At 51.7% G+C, this 12,489-nt stretch overlaps 3 protein-coding genes across 3 annotated transcripts; 1 reads left to right on the top strand and 2 right to left on the bottom strand.

The window, feature by feature from the left end:
- Nucleotides 1-139: 139 nt before the first annotated feature.
- Nucleotides 140-2,400, bottom strand: COCSUDRAFT_55775 (hypothetical protein; the record flags this gene model as incomplete). The annotated part of the gene is made up of 6 exons (XM_005652280.1): nucleotides 140-343; nucleotides 681-856; nucleotides 1,217-1,345; nucleotides 1,715-1,800; nucleotides 1,987-2,173; nucleotides 2,361-2,400. 6 exons carry the CDS (start codon nucleotides 2,398-2,400, stop codon nucleotides 140-142), a joined length of 822 nt encoding a protein of 273 aa, XP_005652337.1.
- Nucleotides 2,401-3,632: 1,232 nt separating this feature from the next.
- COCSUDRAFT_55774 (hypothetical protein) lies at nucleotides 3,633-5,941 on the bottom strand (the record flags this gene model as incomplete). Its single annotated transcript, XM_005652279.1, has 5 exons — nucleotides 3,633-3,745; nucleotides 3,991-4,145; nucleotides 4,546-4,693; nucleotides 4,932-5,061; nucleotides 5,303-5,941. 5 exons carry the CDS (start codon nucleotides 5,939-5,941, stop codon nucleotides 3,633-3,635), a joined length of 1,185 nt encoding a protein of 394 aa, XP_005652336.1.
- Nucleotides 5,942-6,206: 265 nt separating this feature from the next.
- COCSUDRAFT_45996 (hypothetical protein) lies at nucleotides 6,207-10,537 on the top strand. Its single transcript, XM_005652278.1, has 8 exons — nucleotides 6,207-6,262; nucleotides 6,526-6,680; nucleotides 7,049-7,122; nucleotides 7,332-7,463; nucleotides 7,885-8,035; nucleotides 8,596-8,756; nucleotides 9,143-9,342; nucleotides 9,573-10,537. Exons 3-8 carry the CDS (start codon nucleotides 7,054-7,056, stop codon nucleotides 9,640-9,642), a joined length of 783 nt encoding a protein of 260 aa, XP_005652335.1. The 5' UTR covers nucleotides 6,207-6,262; nucleotides 6,526-6,680; nucleotides 7,049-7,053; the 3' UTR covers nucleotides 9,643-10,537.
- Nucleotides 10,538-12,489: the final 1,952 nt, after the last annotated feature.

The following is a 12,489-nucleotide window of genomic DNA, read 5'->3' as shown; positions in this document are numbered from 1 at the left end:
ACAACACAACTTGTTGAACCCAGGGGGTTGTATATAAACCCCTCGCCCATAGCGCTCAAGGAACCTTGAGGAAAAATTTGTTGCAAAGGTTCCTTGAACAAAGCAATATTGTGATACACACCAAGCACCGCTCACTGCTCTATGTGACATTTGCGGCAGGCACCGACTCTTGTAATCGCGCAAGCTGCTCTGCAAGGTCTAGATCTGAGTCTCCCTCCGCTGGTCCGGCAGCCTCCATAGAGAAGCTGAGGCTGCCTGCAGGTTGCCTATCTAAGCACCGCACCAACACCCTTGCCACATCCTCACGTGATATCTCCCCCAGCGGCCTGCCCAGTAAGTCATCCTGCACAGCAACCGACACTTCTCAACATTTAAATAAGCTTGCAAACCTGTTCACACAGTGCACCATGTTCTGTGACTGGGTGTGATTACAGGACATTCAGAACACATGCATCAGGCATGAAGCCACATCTGCCCCATGAGATTGAAACAAGTGTTCACTGCGTGCACTTCAAACAGCTGACAGCAGGCCAGTTACTGAGCCATGTCATATCTGTACTTTGCCTTAGTTCACCTCAAAAGACCACCAATTGCCGGTTTCTGGTCTGGGCTTGCAGGCAAGCCCAGACTAAGAGAATATAGAGAAAAGAAAGGAAAAGGAAGAATGAGCAATTTAGCACCTGAGAGACGGCCAGGCGCTCGGAGCCGCCGGGGCCGTCGGAGATGCGGCCAACGCGCAGGAGGGTGCAGGGAACGCCGCTACGTAGAGCCGCCGCTTCGCGCGCTGAGTCGCGCTGAGCTGTCGCCTCGCCGTCCAGGAATGCCCCCAGCGAGAAGGCCCCGCCACCCGTGCCCCCTGCGGCAAATGGTTTACTGATGAGTCTCCTTGTTCGCGATTGGTTTGATAATAAGGTGTGCTTTCTTTCTGCTCTGCGCAGCTCAGAAACACCACTTGGCCGATACTAATGTGGATCCAGCTGCCACCCCCTTTCTTTGAAAGGGGAAACGTGTCACCCATACTAAGACATTATCATGTGAGGTAATTCTCTTCAGGTGACCCTGACCTGTGCGCATAGTGTTCGCCAGCGCTCAGAAGCATGCATGGCATGCACGAATCAACTTATGGTCATCTGAGAGCAGGCTGACCAGCGAACAATCCCGAGCCTATTGTGGCCTGAGACCAAAGCTGGCTGAAGTGGCGTAGCGGGCGCCTCACCTGTGGATGTGAGCAGGATGAGGTGCTCCACCTTCCTCTGCTGGCACAACGGCAGCACCTCTCCCAACCGCCCAGTACAGATGACTGCGCGCAACCCCCTGAGCGCCGCTTGCACCGCCCGAGCGTCCCCTGTGCCAGAAGACGATCAATGTCGATTATCCAAGAATGCATGCGGACTGACAAGTTTGGTCCCTTGCGCTGCCAGATTAGATGAAATCCAACGCTCACAAATGTCCTCTTCAAGCATTGTCACGTATCCGCTTCAACGGCAATGTTTTCCCTTACCATGGGGGGTTCACCCCTCATTTCCTGCGCATGATATGTTCACCAGATCGTGGTTAAGATTTGGCAAGACTCCCACAGCTCCTGCATACATGCTCCTGGAGGCACATGCCCAAGGTCTGGGTTGCTATGACCTTTCACACTTACAACCGTAACATGCGTGGAGCTTCATGCATCGCCGTCTCCCTGTGACAGCAAAGTAGCTTGGGGTCGCACCCGAGCTGCCCTCTACGGGAGTGATGTAGGAGCCGTAGGCTGTGCTGGCTGCAGCTGCATTTTTCACCAGCGCCCTCACCTTTGCCCTGGATCAGCACACGACACAGTCAAGGCCCCACTTGGTGCCCTCTTGATTTAAAGGACACTCAGCCATGCAGTCACCCTGACTCAAAGTCGTAGCTCCGTCTCAAGTTCAGTATGGGGGAGGCTTTGCAGCAGACAATGGGCGATGTGGCATCAAATTAGAAGGGAGGTTGTACGGAGGGTCGCACCTGGATAAAATGAGCTGCAGGACGACCTGCTCTGCGGTGGCGCTGTCTGCATCGACGACCAGGACAGCGTCTCTGACGCCGTCGTCCTCCAGATCATCATTTTCTGGCTCACTAGTCATGTCCTCCCCGCCACCATCCACAGGCATTCGCTCGCCCTCCCCGTACCACTTACGCAGCTTCGGCCCAGCTGCGCAGTGTTTGAGCGCAATTTGTTGGTAACTAACATATATGTGAGGATACAGAGCGTTATTTCAATCAAGGTGCGGAGACTAAGGCCTCTCCTGACAACGACGAATCTGATGCAAAGCAGTTTGCAAAGCTTCACCAAGCTCATTGCCATGTCAATAATTAGTCTTATCGCGAAACCTTAGTACCTGTAATGTAGTCAAGCAGTTCGTCGCCAAAGCCATTCATCCTGAACCCCTTTCTTGTATGTTTCCTGCCAGCATTGGTGGTCAATGGACGTGCAGGAAACAGCCAGCACGCAACTTTTATATATCCTCTAGGGTGGAAGTGATGATGGCATCTATTTGAGCTTGTAGGATGCATTGTCAACGGCATCTTCATCTTCAAAAGTGACCGTAACACAAAGAGATCTCACAAGATCTGCCCACTCTGAAGCGATAGGTTACAAGTGCGTTGCTTCCTGGTGCACTACCAATTAAGACCTTTCTCTTTGGTTCATGTACCTGTAATTTTCGGTGGGGCACAATGCCAAACACTTTAGTGCTGCCACCTGTGAAGCATGACTCATTGGCATGCATGCAAGCACATCCCCACTGACAGTCACCTTAGAGATTCATTTCCCTCTTCGTCTGCAATGCTGTCTTGTAAAGCACAAGTGCATTGGTGAATGTTGCAAAAGGCTTTTGAACTCTGCAGCATTGCATGCACGTGTCATAGTGCACAAATATGGTAGACTGCCACTGGCGGTGATTTTGGTTCAGGCCATGGCTTCTGCTCGGTTTTAGAGAGGGACACCTCTTTCCCAAGGACAGGGAACGTCACATTCAAGAATTACAGTCGAGAGCTTGGACACGCTGAAGCACCAACGACTCCAAAATAGCACTCTCCTTCACTCCCTACCACTGGCAAACAACGGTAATTGAAAATTGAAGACATAGGCTAGAAATGTGCACACTAGCTAGAAACGGTGAGCGATGGCCCATAACAGCGCGCTGTGCTGTGCGCGAGCATCTCTGCAGAGCGCTTCACGCCCTTTCCAAATATCCGCTGCTGCACAAACTGCCGTGCCGCCTCTGTAAGCCACACAAAGAGCTCTTTGCTGTTGATTTTTGAACAAGAATGAAATTCTCTGGGCACTCCAGGACAAGGCTGATGAGCGTGATCTATTTGGCTGCATGCAATGCACCCACATGGTGATTGAATTGCAATACTTGTTGTGCAGTGCAAATGTATTTATCTGAGATATGCACCATTACAATGGGAGTGTACCGGTACCAAAATCTGGATGTCCATCAGTCTATTTGCATTCCTTCGTCTTTCCATCAAGACTCGGAAGAATCATGCCATTGTGAGCCCATGTGGCCACTACTAACATTGCATCCTGAGCAGATGCCAGGACCGCTGGCAAGAATTGACTTGCAAAATAAAAGTCCATTCATGCCGAGCTTACACTCTTAAAGCTAGAAGGTGAGCGATGGCCCATAATAGCGCGCTGTGCTGTGCACCAGCATCTCTGCAGAGCGCTTCACGCCCTTCCCAAACATCCGCTGCTGCACAAACTGCCGCGCTGCCTCTGCAGTCACACAAGCAGCCTGATCATTGAAGATTCCACGTTGCATGGCGTTGTTACTCTTGTTCATGAATCAGGCCCATGACCAGGAGTAGGAGATTATTGCAACGTGACAAGTAAACAAGTCAGTGGCAGAAATACCAGGGACGATTTCTTTCTGGAGCCACAGTGGCACAGACAACAACGCTACTGAACAGGACTAAGACCCAAAATAGCACAGGCTGGCAACAAAGACAACAGGGCAGCACCTGAGGCTATATTTTGTGGGAGTCCGGACAGCGGCTGCACGAGAAATGGCCCCACTTTCTTGGGCTGGGACTTGTCCCCCCGCTTCTTCGGCTTCCTGGCAGCTGCCAGCGGCTGCGCCTCTGCTGTTGCTGCCGGCTGCGCAGCTGCAGCCTCCCTGGCCAAAGCACAGTCGTAAAGTCAACAAGAAAGCACACTGTACCCCTTGTAATGCAACTCGCCAAAGCATTTACCCCCTTTGTTTGGAGCCACTTTCAAGAAGAACAATTACGATCCTGACGCATGCTAGCAGCACCCCAGATGGTGTAGGCACCGACCCACGATAATGTAAACGGCAATAGATGATTCAGCCCTATGTGTTCAATGTACAGGCTCTTGTCAAAGGTCATCAAAGGTTGATGAACAAGGAACGCATAGACATTCAGGCGAGAGCGAGAGCATCAAGACACTGCTCTCAGGATCCCAGGACTTCCTTGACGCACCTAAGATGTATCGACATTCCAGAACTCTACCCTCTTTCTCCCAAAAGGGTTGCCCTGTTCCCACGGCTCTCTCACCTGGCGCGCTGGGCGAGAGCTTCCACCACATCTGCTGGCAGCAGATCGTCCTCCCCATATTCTTCCTCATCTTCCTCAGCTGCCCCTTCCTCCTGGTCCAGCCGCCCACTCGCCACCGCCTCCTGCCGCTGTGTTGCCAGCCTCGCATCTGCGCCACAGATCACTCAGAAACGTAAGCCACACATCACCGCGCACCTGACAGACAAGAGAAAACATGCGGGTCAACAGAGCCGCTTTTTCCGTTCCTACTACCCTATTGCGGTCTAGCAGAGTTTATTCTGCTTGGCAACACCATGCTCATCACCATGATGCCTCTAAATTTACCCCGCAGGATACAAGAGGTGCAAAACATGTGAACAAGAGTTAGTAAAGACTGGGCAGCGCACCGCGCTCGGCTTCTGCGAGTGCGGCCCTGCGCCGGCCCTTCTCTTTGGCGGCCCGCTTCTGTTGGGCCGCCATTTCGCGCTCCTCGCGCCGCTCGGCCGCCGCCCCGGCGCGCCCGGCCGCCAGAGTCACCTGAGTAATATTACTCATGCCGGTCAGCAATCCTTTTCACTGAGACCATCTCACTATGTGGCAATAGAAGACCTGTATGTGCAAAATACTGGGCATCCTGCCAAGGATGTTCGGCTTGTATCAATCCAGCCGGCGGCAGTCGAGGGCACAACTAGTAGGTGCATTGGGTGCGATCAGGATCATCTGGACCCAGGTCATGTGGTAGATTCACAGTGCAATTCATTGTAGGCTTGCAGCAGACCTCTTCTGGTGCTTCATCATCGTCATCCGCTGCTGCTCCCAAGGCAGTCACACCAACAGGAGCCTGTACTGTGTCTGCCTCCAGTCCACTTGGACTGCCTTCCCGTGCTTCGGGCGCTTCTGCAGTGTCAGGTGATGCATCTTCTGTGTCTGCTGCATCAAGGCCTGCTGCATTGCCAATTGGTGGTGCAACAGCTTCTGCAGCAGCTGCCTTCTTTGCCCTGCGACAGGCTGCTGCAGCGTTTCTGCTCCTCTTCTTTGGCTGCTCTTCCTCGGTCTGCACTTCCTCAACCTGGACTTCTGTGGCACCTGTCTCTGCTGGGAGTTCGGTAGGTGCTGCTTTGCCCTTGGCAGCCTTCTTCTGGGACACCTTTGCCTTCTTAGGCACTGCATGTTGCTCAATCGCAGGAGGATGTGCTGCCTGATCAGGATTCTGCTCCTCTGCTGCGCCTAGTGCATCGCTTCCCGCATTGGCTTTTCTCTTTCTCGCGGCAGCTGACCCCTTTCCTTTCACCTCGGTAGATGCTTTTGCCTCTGCTGAACCGTTGCTGCGGCCCTTGCTTTTGGCGGCACTGGGTGTGGTGCTCTTTGAAGTGTCCTCTTTGGCCTTTTCCTCCTCAGCTTGATGCCTAGTCCGCATTTGAGCTGTATGTCAAGATCTCGAAAAGTATGGATGCGCTATACTTCACACTCACACCGGATTCTTCCACTGCTTCGAATATCGATTGAGTTCCAGGATCTTAATACACTGCTTGATGGACACAGTACGCCTATCAAATTTAGAACAGAAAAAGAATCTTCTTCATTTAAGGCCAGAAGGGGAGGACCAGGGTCGGTACGATGGCGTACCTTCCCATCGTCTTTTCTCCACGCCATCGTCCAGGCCGACTTTCAGTTAGTTTTGCGATCTTAAGCTTCTCAAAGGATTGTCAAGAGCATCGAATCAATTCATCGCTTACAGGTCCGCCCAAGACGCCATCGCTGCATCGTCCCATTTTGCCCATCTTGTTTACTCAGTGCTTGCAGGCTTCCGGGACCGTCAGATCTGCACAAAGAAAGTGCCAAACTTGAACTGTGACAGTGTGTAGATACTCCTTCCACAGTGTATGTAGCACTACTTACATTGTTATGCAGCTGTAGAGTCCGAAGGGGCGGATCTGCGGGTTGTCGCTGTCCGGGACGTCCTTGTCCTTGGTCCTAAAGAAAGAACTGTCCTTTTCGCAGGCTCAGAGGCGCCACAAGAAAAGAGAACAAATATAATTCAGTTTGGAAAGGGCGTTGGCCCCAAGGAGCAACAGGACCGAGTCCTGTGGGACAAAGGACATCTTGCACAGCAGGACAGCGACCGATACGCGCTGCATCGGACAAGCTAGTAGCTGGTGAGGAACCAGCAGACTAAATCACAACTTTACATCCTATGAATGGCAGCAACTGAAGTCAAGACGGCTCATTGTACGCGGAATGTTTCAGTAAGGGCCGTCCCCTCTCGACGGGCCATCCTTGCCCTTTAGAAGGCACGAAAGAGATGCAGTGCATCGTTTCGTGCTACATATCTTAAAGTGTCGTGATTGCAACGATTTTGTAGTATATATCGTGCCACCGGCCGCCTTTGTGCTGTTGACGTCAACATCCCCCGAGCAGCATCGTGCCATTTCTGGCATAAACCAAAAGGCTGTGGCTTCGATGGCGTCAGAGAACGACAACACTTTAACGACTGGCTGCTGACAAGATTCTTGTTTCTGTGCAGGTGAGATGGCGCGGGTGCTCTTTGGAGTGCTGGCAGCTGTTGCAGTTCTGGCCATCAGCAGACCAGCAGCAGCAGTGAGTCCCACACTCACCTTCTTGACCAAGCCCCGCAGTTGACCTCAAAAAAAGGAGTCCTTCATGCATGTCTTCTAGGCAGCTCAAGACCTGCTTAGGATCAATACCGGTAGCAGCCCAACATCATGTGCTCACCGGTCATTTTTGTAAGGACATGCATTGCTACACAGATATTTGTGCAGTGCTGATTGTGTTTGGTGCCTGTGCAGCAAAATGCAGGGCCCTGGAATGAGAACAATTTGGTGGGAGTGGCATCGGAAGTGAAGACTGGGCAGCAATATGGCGCCGGGCAGAAGGTCAATGTGTGCAAATTCCCCCTGGGCTCCGTCAACCCCTGGGAAGTGAGTCACTCTTGCACCCCTGACCTGAATGGTCCATTCTGGAAACAGTCCATTGTGCGGCAGGAAAGAGGCAACAGCAAACTGGCAGTGCGGGTTGATCGGGCCCTGCATGGATCTGGCGAACCTTCCAAGAGGCAGGATATTTGGCATCCTTTACCTGCAGCTTGTCTGCAGACCCCCTTCGCCTCTTCGCAGGAACAGCGCACAATGAGAAACACTAAATTTACTATTTCATTGAAAAAGACTTGTTAAGAAAAGGTTGCTGCTCCTTCGAGATGAGACCAGGAATGGAATCCAGCACCCTCCGTGCATCTATCCCATGATCCTTACATATTTGGGATCCCCAAATTTTCACTGGTTGAGATTACAAAAAAAACAGAAACTTGTTCTGGTAGTCATATGGGGGTTTCGGTGCGCGCAGCTTAAGCCAGAGATCCAGTATCTGCCGGTGTCTTCGGAGCTGATCCTGTCAACGTCCGGCCGGGGATCTTTCATCGCACCGGCTGTTGGATTCCTGCACTACGGACCCTCCTGCTACCTCTACGACCACGTCTGCAACTTCAACTACCAGGGTGCGCATCCCTTCACCTTCTCTTCATGAACGTTGTCTCCCGCGTGCCTGGAAAATAGGTTGCTTTATCCCAATGAGTTTTGTCACTGCAGTAGTCTGTGCTGGATGTACATGCATGTTATTGTGTAAGGCCAAAATAACAGGTAACAGAAGGGGCATTCATTGTGTAAGCCGGCAAGGAAAATTGGACCCTGCTGCCAGGCTTTATAAAAGTACATGGCCGGGAGTGAAGACAAACAAAGCGAAGTGCTTGTTTCATGAAGTAGCAGAGGCAATGCGCGCCTCCGGATGAATCCTCTATCCTTGAGGGCTTCTGACTGAGGACAACAACTGACCTCATCCATGCAGAGGCACCGAGCAGCGGCACCGGTCCATGTTAGTCAGTGCTAGTCAGTGCTGTGTGTGTCAGTGCTGTCAGTGCAGTCAGTCAGTCAGTGTCAGGCAGTGCTAGTCAGATGCAATCAGTGCTGTGAAGTCAGTGCTTCAGTCGGTGTCAGTGCAGTCAGTGCAGTGTGTAGTCAGTGCTTCACTGGGCTGACGTGTCATTGCTTGTGTGCGCAGAGCCCTGCAACCTGCGCGGCACCTGCCAGACGAACAACACTTGCTTCTGCACCAACGGCTTCAAGACCTGCAGGCCGCTGGACGGCACAATGACATCAGCAACCGCCGGCTGCGAGACTGACATCTACACCGACGTTAACAATTGCGGCGATTGCGGCTTTGTGCGCTCTTGAACCCCTGCCTTCACTTCTTCTGTGGGAAGATGATTGGTTTTCTGCTTGAGCGCTGTTTGAGGAGTTAGGGGCTCCCCATGCAATATGGAGAGCTCCTCTTTCGTGCCCATGCAAATTTTCAACCCTTCCTGTGGCCCAAATGGGCTGCCCTATTCCACGTATTTATACTCGCTATAAATACGGAGGCGCCTTTGAATAGGAATCAAGTAATCAACACAGACCAGGCTATAAAGTTGTTACTGCAACTGCTGCTGCTGCGGCGCACCCACTCCTCATGGACTGGAAAGCCTTGCAATGATAACAGCATAACTTTGAAGTTGCCATCAAATAAAAATCGAGATCTGCAGAGGTTGAAGATTGTGGGTTGCCCACAGGTGTGCCCGGCCGGGCAGATCTGCGACGGCGGCGGCTGCTTTGACGCCAACGGGGGTCCCCTCCCCGCCCCCCGCTGCGCCCTCCCCCCCACCACCGCCGCCACCACCGCCCATTGTGGCAGCCGGCACCAACGGTGCAGACAATGGAGCCGGCATCAACGGTGCCGGAATCAACAGCGCAGGCAACAACGGTGCCGCAGGTGACGCCCTGCTCACTGCCCTTAGAATTTGGAAGCCTTTTCTATCTGCGATGGCCGCCAGCCTCAACGGCGCAATGTAGCCCGTGCACTCCCTAGCTGACAGTCTTACCTACCAGGAATGTCATCCCAGGCTCACACTCTGATTCCACCAGCAGTTGTGTGCGTTAATCAACCTCAGTGCACGTCACTGGCATTCCTGAAGTGAACAGCGGAGTGGTCATGTGTTGCAGGCACAGAGGGCACATTGACGTCAGAGACCGTAAACCAGCCGGCAACTGTGGCTGCCTCCGGGAGCTCTGAGACCACAGGGCGGGCAGCTGCCAAGAAGGCGGCCGCCAAGTCAGCGGCCAAGGCAGCGGCCAAGTCAGCAGATGCAGGGGCGACTAACCCGGCAGCAACAATCGCCACTGCTGGCCGACGACTCCTTCAGGGCCTTTGAAGAGACTTGCACCCTTTTGACTAACCATAAATGACTAATCATGGAATAGTAGCACGGTCTCCTTTCTTGGCAACCAGCTGTGCTTGCAAGAAGGCCCTGAGCTGGGTTTTTCCCTTGTTTGCTCCAGAACGAAGCTGCATGAGCTTAGCAAGGACAGCGCACGGTGCAAAGCATATAAATGCATGGCTTGGCTGCTGAAGGGGCAATTTCTTTTTCTAAAGAGCAGGCAGCTACCTCAGGAAAACATCAGCAGCTGGTGTGTTGAACGCATGCTAAAACAATGACAGCTCGTTAGCCGCTGGCCTTGGTAGGGTGCCTGTGACACAGCAAAGCTGTGCCACAATTGGCGTAACGGACGGGCGGATAGATGTTGTTTTTTAAGACGGGGAAATCATGAAGGATGGTCTTGTGTTAATGTTCAAGTGTACCTTACACAGATAGCTGGCTGGCCCTGCAGGGCGCCTAGATTTGAGTTGGGCATAAAGAAAGAGATTCTACAAGTCTCATTAGCATTTTTCAGGGATGCAAGCCGTGCTGTACATTTTAAAGGAGATAAATGTGCAACAGTAATATGTGGCAATTTCTAACGAATGACCTGTTCTGACATACCAGCTCTCCAGCAGTGTTCTGAGCCGAAATGTGTTGTGTGGTTGGCATCTTTTGCAATGACAGCCAGCCCCCATGCTGACATGATGCTTTTGAGGGCTTGGTTCAAGATCCAATATGTTAGCTGGCCTTTGTAAAGTAGGTTTCAACAAATTTGTTATCATGCGCAAGCATCGATCTTGCCTTTCTGTTTCATGCACATATATGGACCAGCTGAAATGCCCTGGCAAAAATGCCATTCATAAGAATAGTTTCATATGCATGTGAGGTCCGCGTGTCAGCATGGCAATGGCATAACTGATTTTCTGAGGGCACAATTGGATTAATGAGCATTACATGACCATGATACCATTTTTTGGGCTCCACGCCAGTCACATAATTTCGCCCACCTCTTAGACACATACCGCAGTAACAGAGCTATACTTCTACTCCCTACACTACAATCAATACCTGACGCAGCAACAGATTTCTAACACCTGCACGTGTCAGTTTGCCCCCACAGAAACATTGACCCCGAAATATTACCCCAGACTACTTGTCTTCACGAGCAACGTGAGCTTTGGCAAAGACGTCCATTTCTGATAAAGACTTCCAATATCCTGTGCTCTCGAGCTGCCCATGAACATCACTGGCTGCACCTAGTTCTCCTCATCTTGCACACGGTTGGATCAATCCTCACTGGCAATTTGGCAAGCAGAAACAACATCATGAGCCGGCAAGTCAGCCCAACAAGCGGGCACTTGACACCAAACCATCATCTACATAGTGTACTGTACTTCTAGAATTCTAGTGCTCACTTGTAGTGCTCACCAGGCCACCAATATACTTCATCCATGAAATGCACTCTCGCACAGACTGCCCTCAAAGCACAATGAGGTGCTGCTGATAATGGTAAGGGAGTCTTCAGAGTCAAAAGCAAGTCTCACATGCACACTCAACCGATGCAGCCTGCTTGCCACAGTGCCATTCAGGCAAAGGGAGCAGCGCTGCAATGCAAACAAATATGTCCATCACATTACTATCCATCAAAAAGCTCAGCGCCTCAGCAAGCCACAATCACTCTCATTTTTTTCCTCACACCTTTTGGCCAACCACAGCACGCAGCTAGAGATGCCTGACCTCTGAAGATAATGCCAGGTCTTGAACATTAATCAGATGGTGTCACACAGCCCAGCATGGCGACACATAGGGGTTCTGAAGCTAAAGACTGCATGTGATGACATTTCTCGAAACCTAGCCTGCCCATCAGGCAACTCAACGTACTGCGCTTAGAGGAATTAGACTCAAGGCCGAAAGTGTATTGACACTGCAGAGATACCTGGACCTCAGCAGAATATGAAAACAATACAGTGTCATCCTTTGTGGGGAAAGTTACAACCAGAACGGCCCAGTAAGGACGAAGGAGCACCAGGACAAGGCACACACATTACCCTGATACATAAGCTGTTTTGAACACCCTCGAGACCAGGCAGGGTTAAATACAACAATTCCTAGAGAGGCACAAGACGGATACAATTCCCCTGACAATGATTTATAAGGCACAAATTGCCTATTTTTCCCATGCTCCAGCTGTCAGGGCAGCAACATATCCTAAGAAAGGGCAGGGTGTATAAGTGGCCTAGAGAAAGCTCGCTCACCTAATACTGCTCCCACACAATACTCAGACACTTAGCGGACCACACTCTTGCGAGCAAGTTGTAATCCGGGGTGTGTGTCTTGGAAGAATCGAATATTCATGTCAAATGAAGCCTAGAATTGGCTGCTTTGGCATGTGGCATGGGCAAGAGGCAACCCCTCGGCCGCTCTGTAACACAAAATCATGCACCAAAGCTCAGATGATGAGCGTTTTTGGGCCGCAGAAGAAGCCATATCATCTTCTGCAGCAGGTCATGGCACCCCCGGCTAAGAAGAGAGATGCTTGGTGCCAGAAGAGGCGCATCACTCGCTATGCAATGCCCTCAGAACCACCAGGGGACAATCACGCAGGAGGCCCCTTTCATCAGGAAGAAAGACCCCATGTGGAGAGGGAGGCCCTCTTACAAAAGGGGAGCCCAATGGGAGGCCCCACAGCATGGCCTCTCTGCAGAGTCTTTCTTCACCTC

This window comes from Coccomyxa subellipsoidea (assembly GCF_000258705.1).
Source record: "Coccomyxa subellipsoidea C-169, whole genome shotgun sequence".
NCBI lineage: Eukaryota > Viridiplantae > Chlorophyta > Trebouxiophyceae > Coccomyxaceae > Coccomyxa > Coccomyxa subellipsoidea.
The sequence above is the reverse complement of the archived record's forward strand: the minus strand, read 5'-3'. Positions and strand labels throughout refer to the sequence as shown.

Excerpts from the sequence above, each read along its gene's own strand:
- COCSUDRAFT_45996 (XM_005652278.1), top strand. The coding sequence starts at position 7,054 with ATGGCGCGGGTGCTCTTTGGAGTGCTGGCAGCTGTTGCAGTTCTGGCC. Across the intron at positions 7,123-7,331 it reads TCAGCAGACCAGCAGCAGCA|CAAAATGCAGGGCCCTGGAA; the intron begins GTGAGTCCCACA and ends GTGCCTGTGCAG. Across the intron at positions 8,757-9,142 it reads ATTGCGGCGATTGCGGCTTT|GTGTGCCCGGCCGGGCAGAT; the intron begins GTGCGCTCTTGA and ends GGTTGCCCACAG.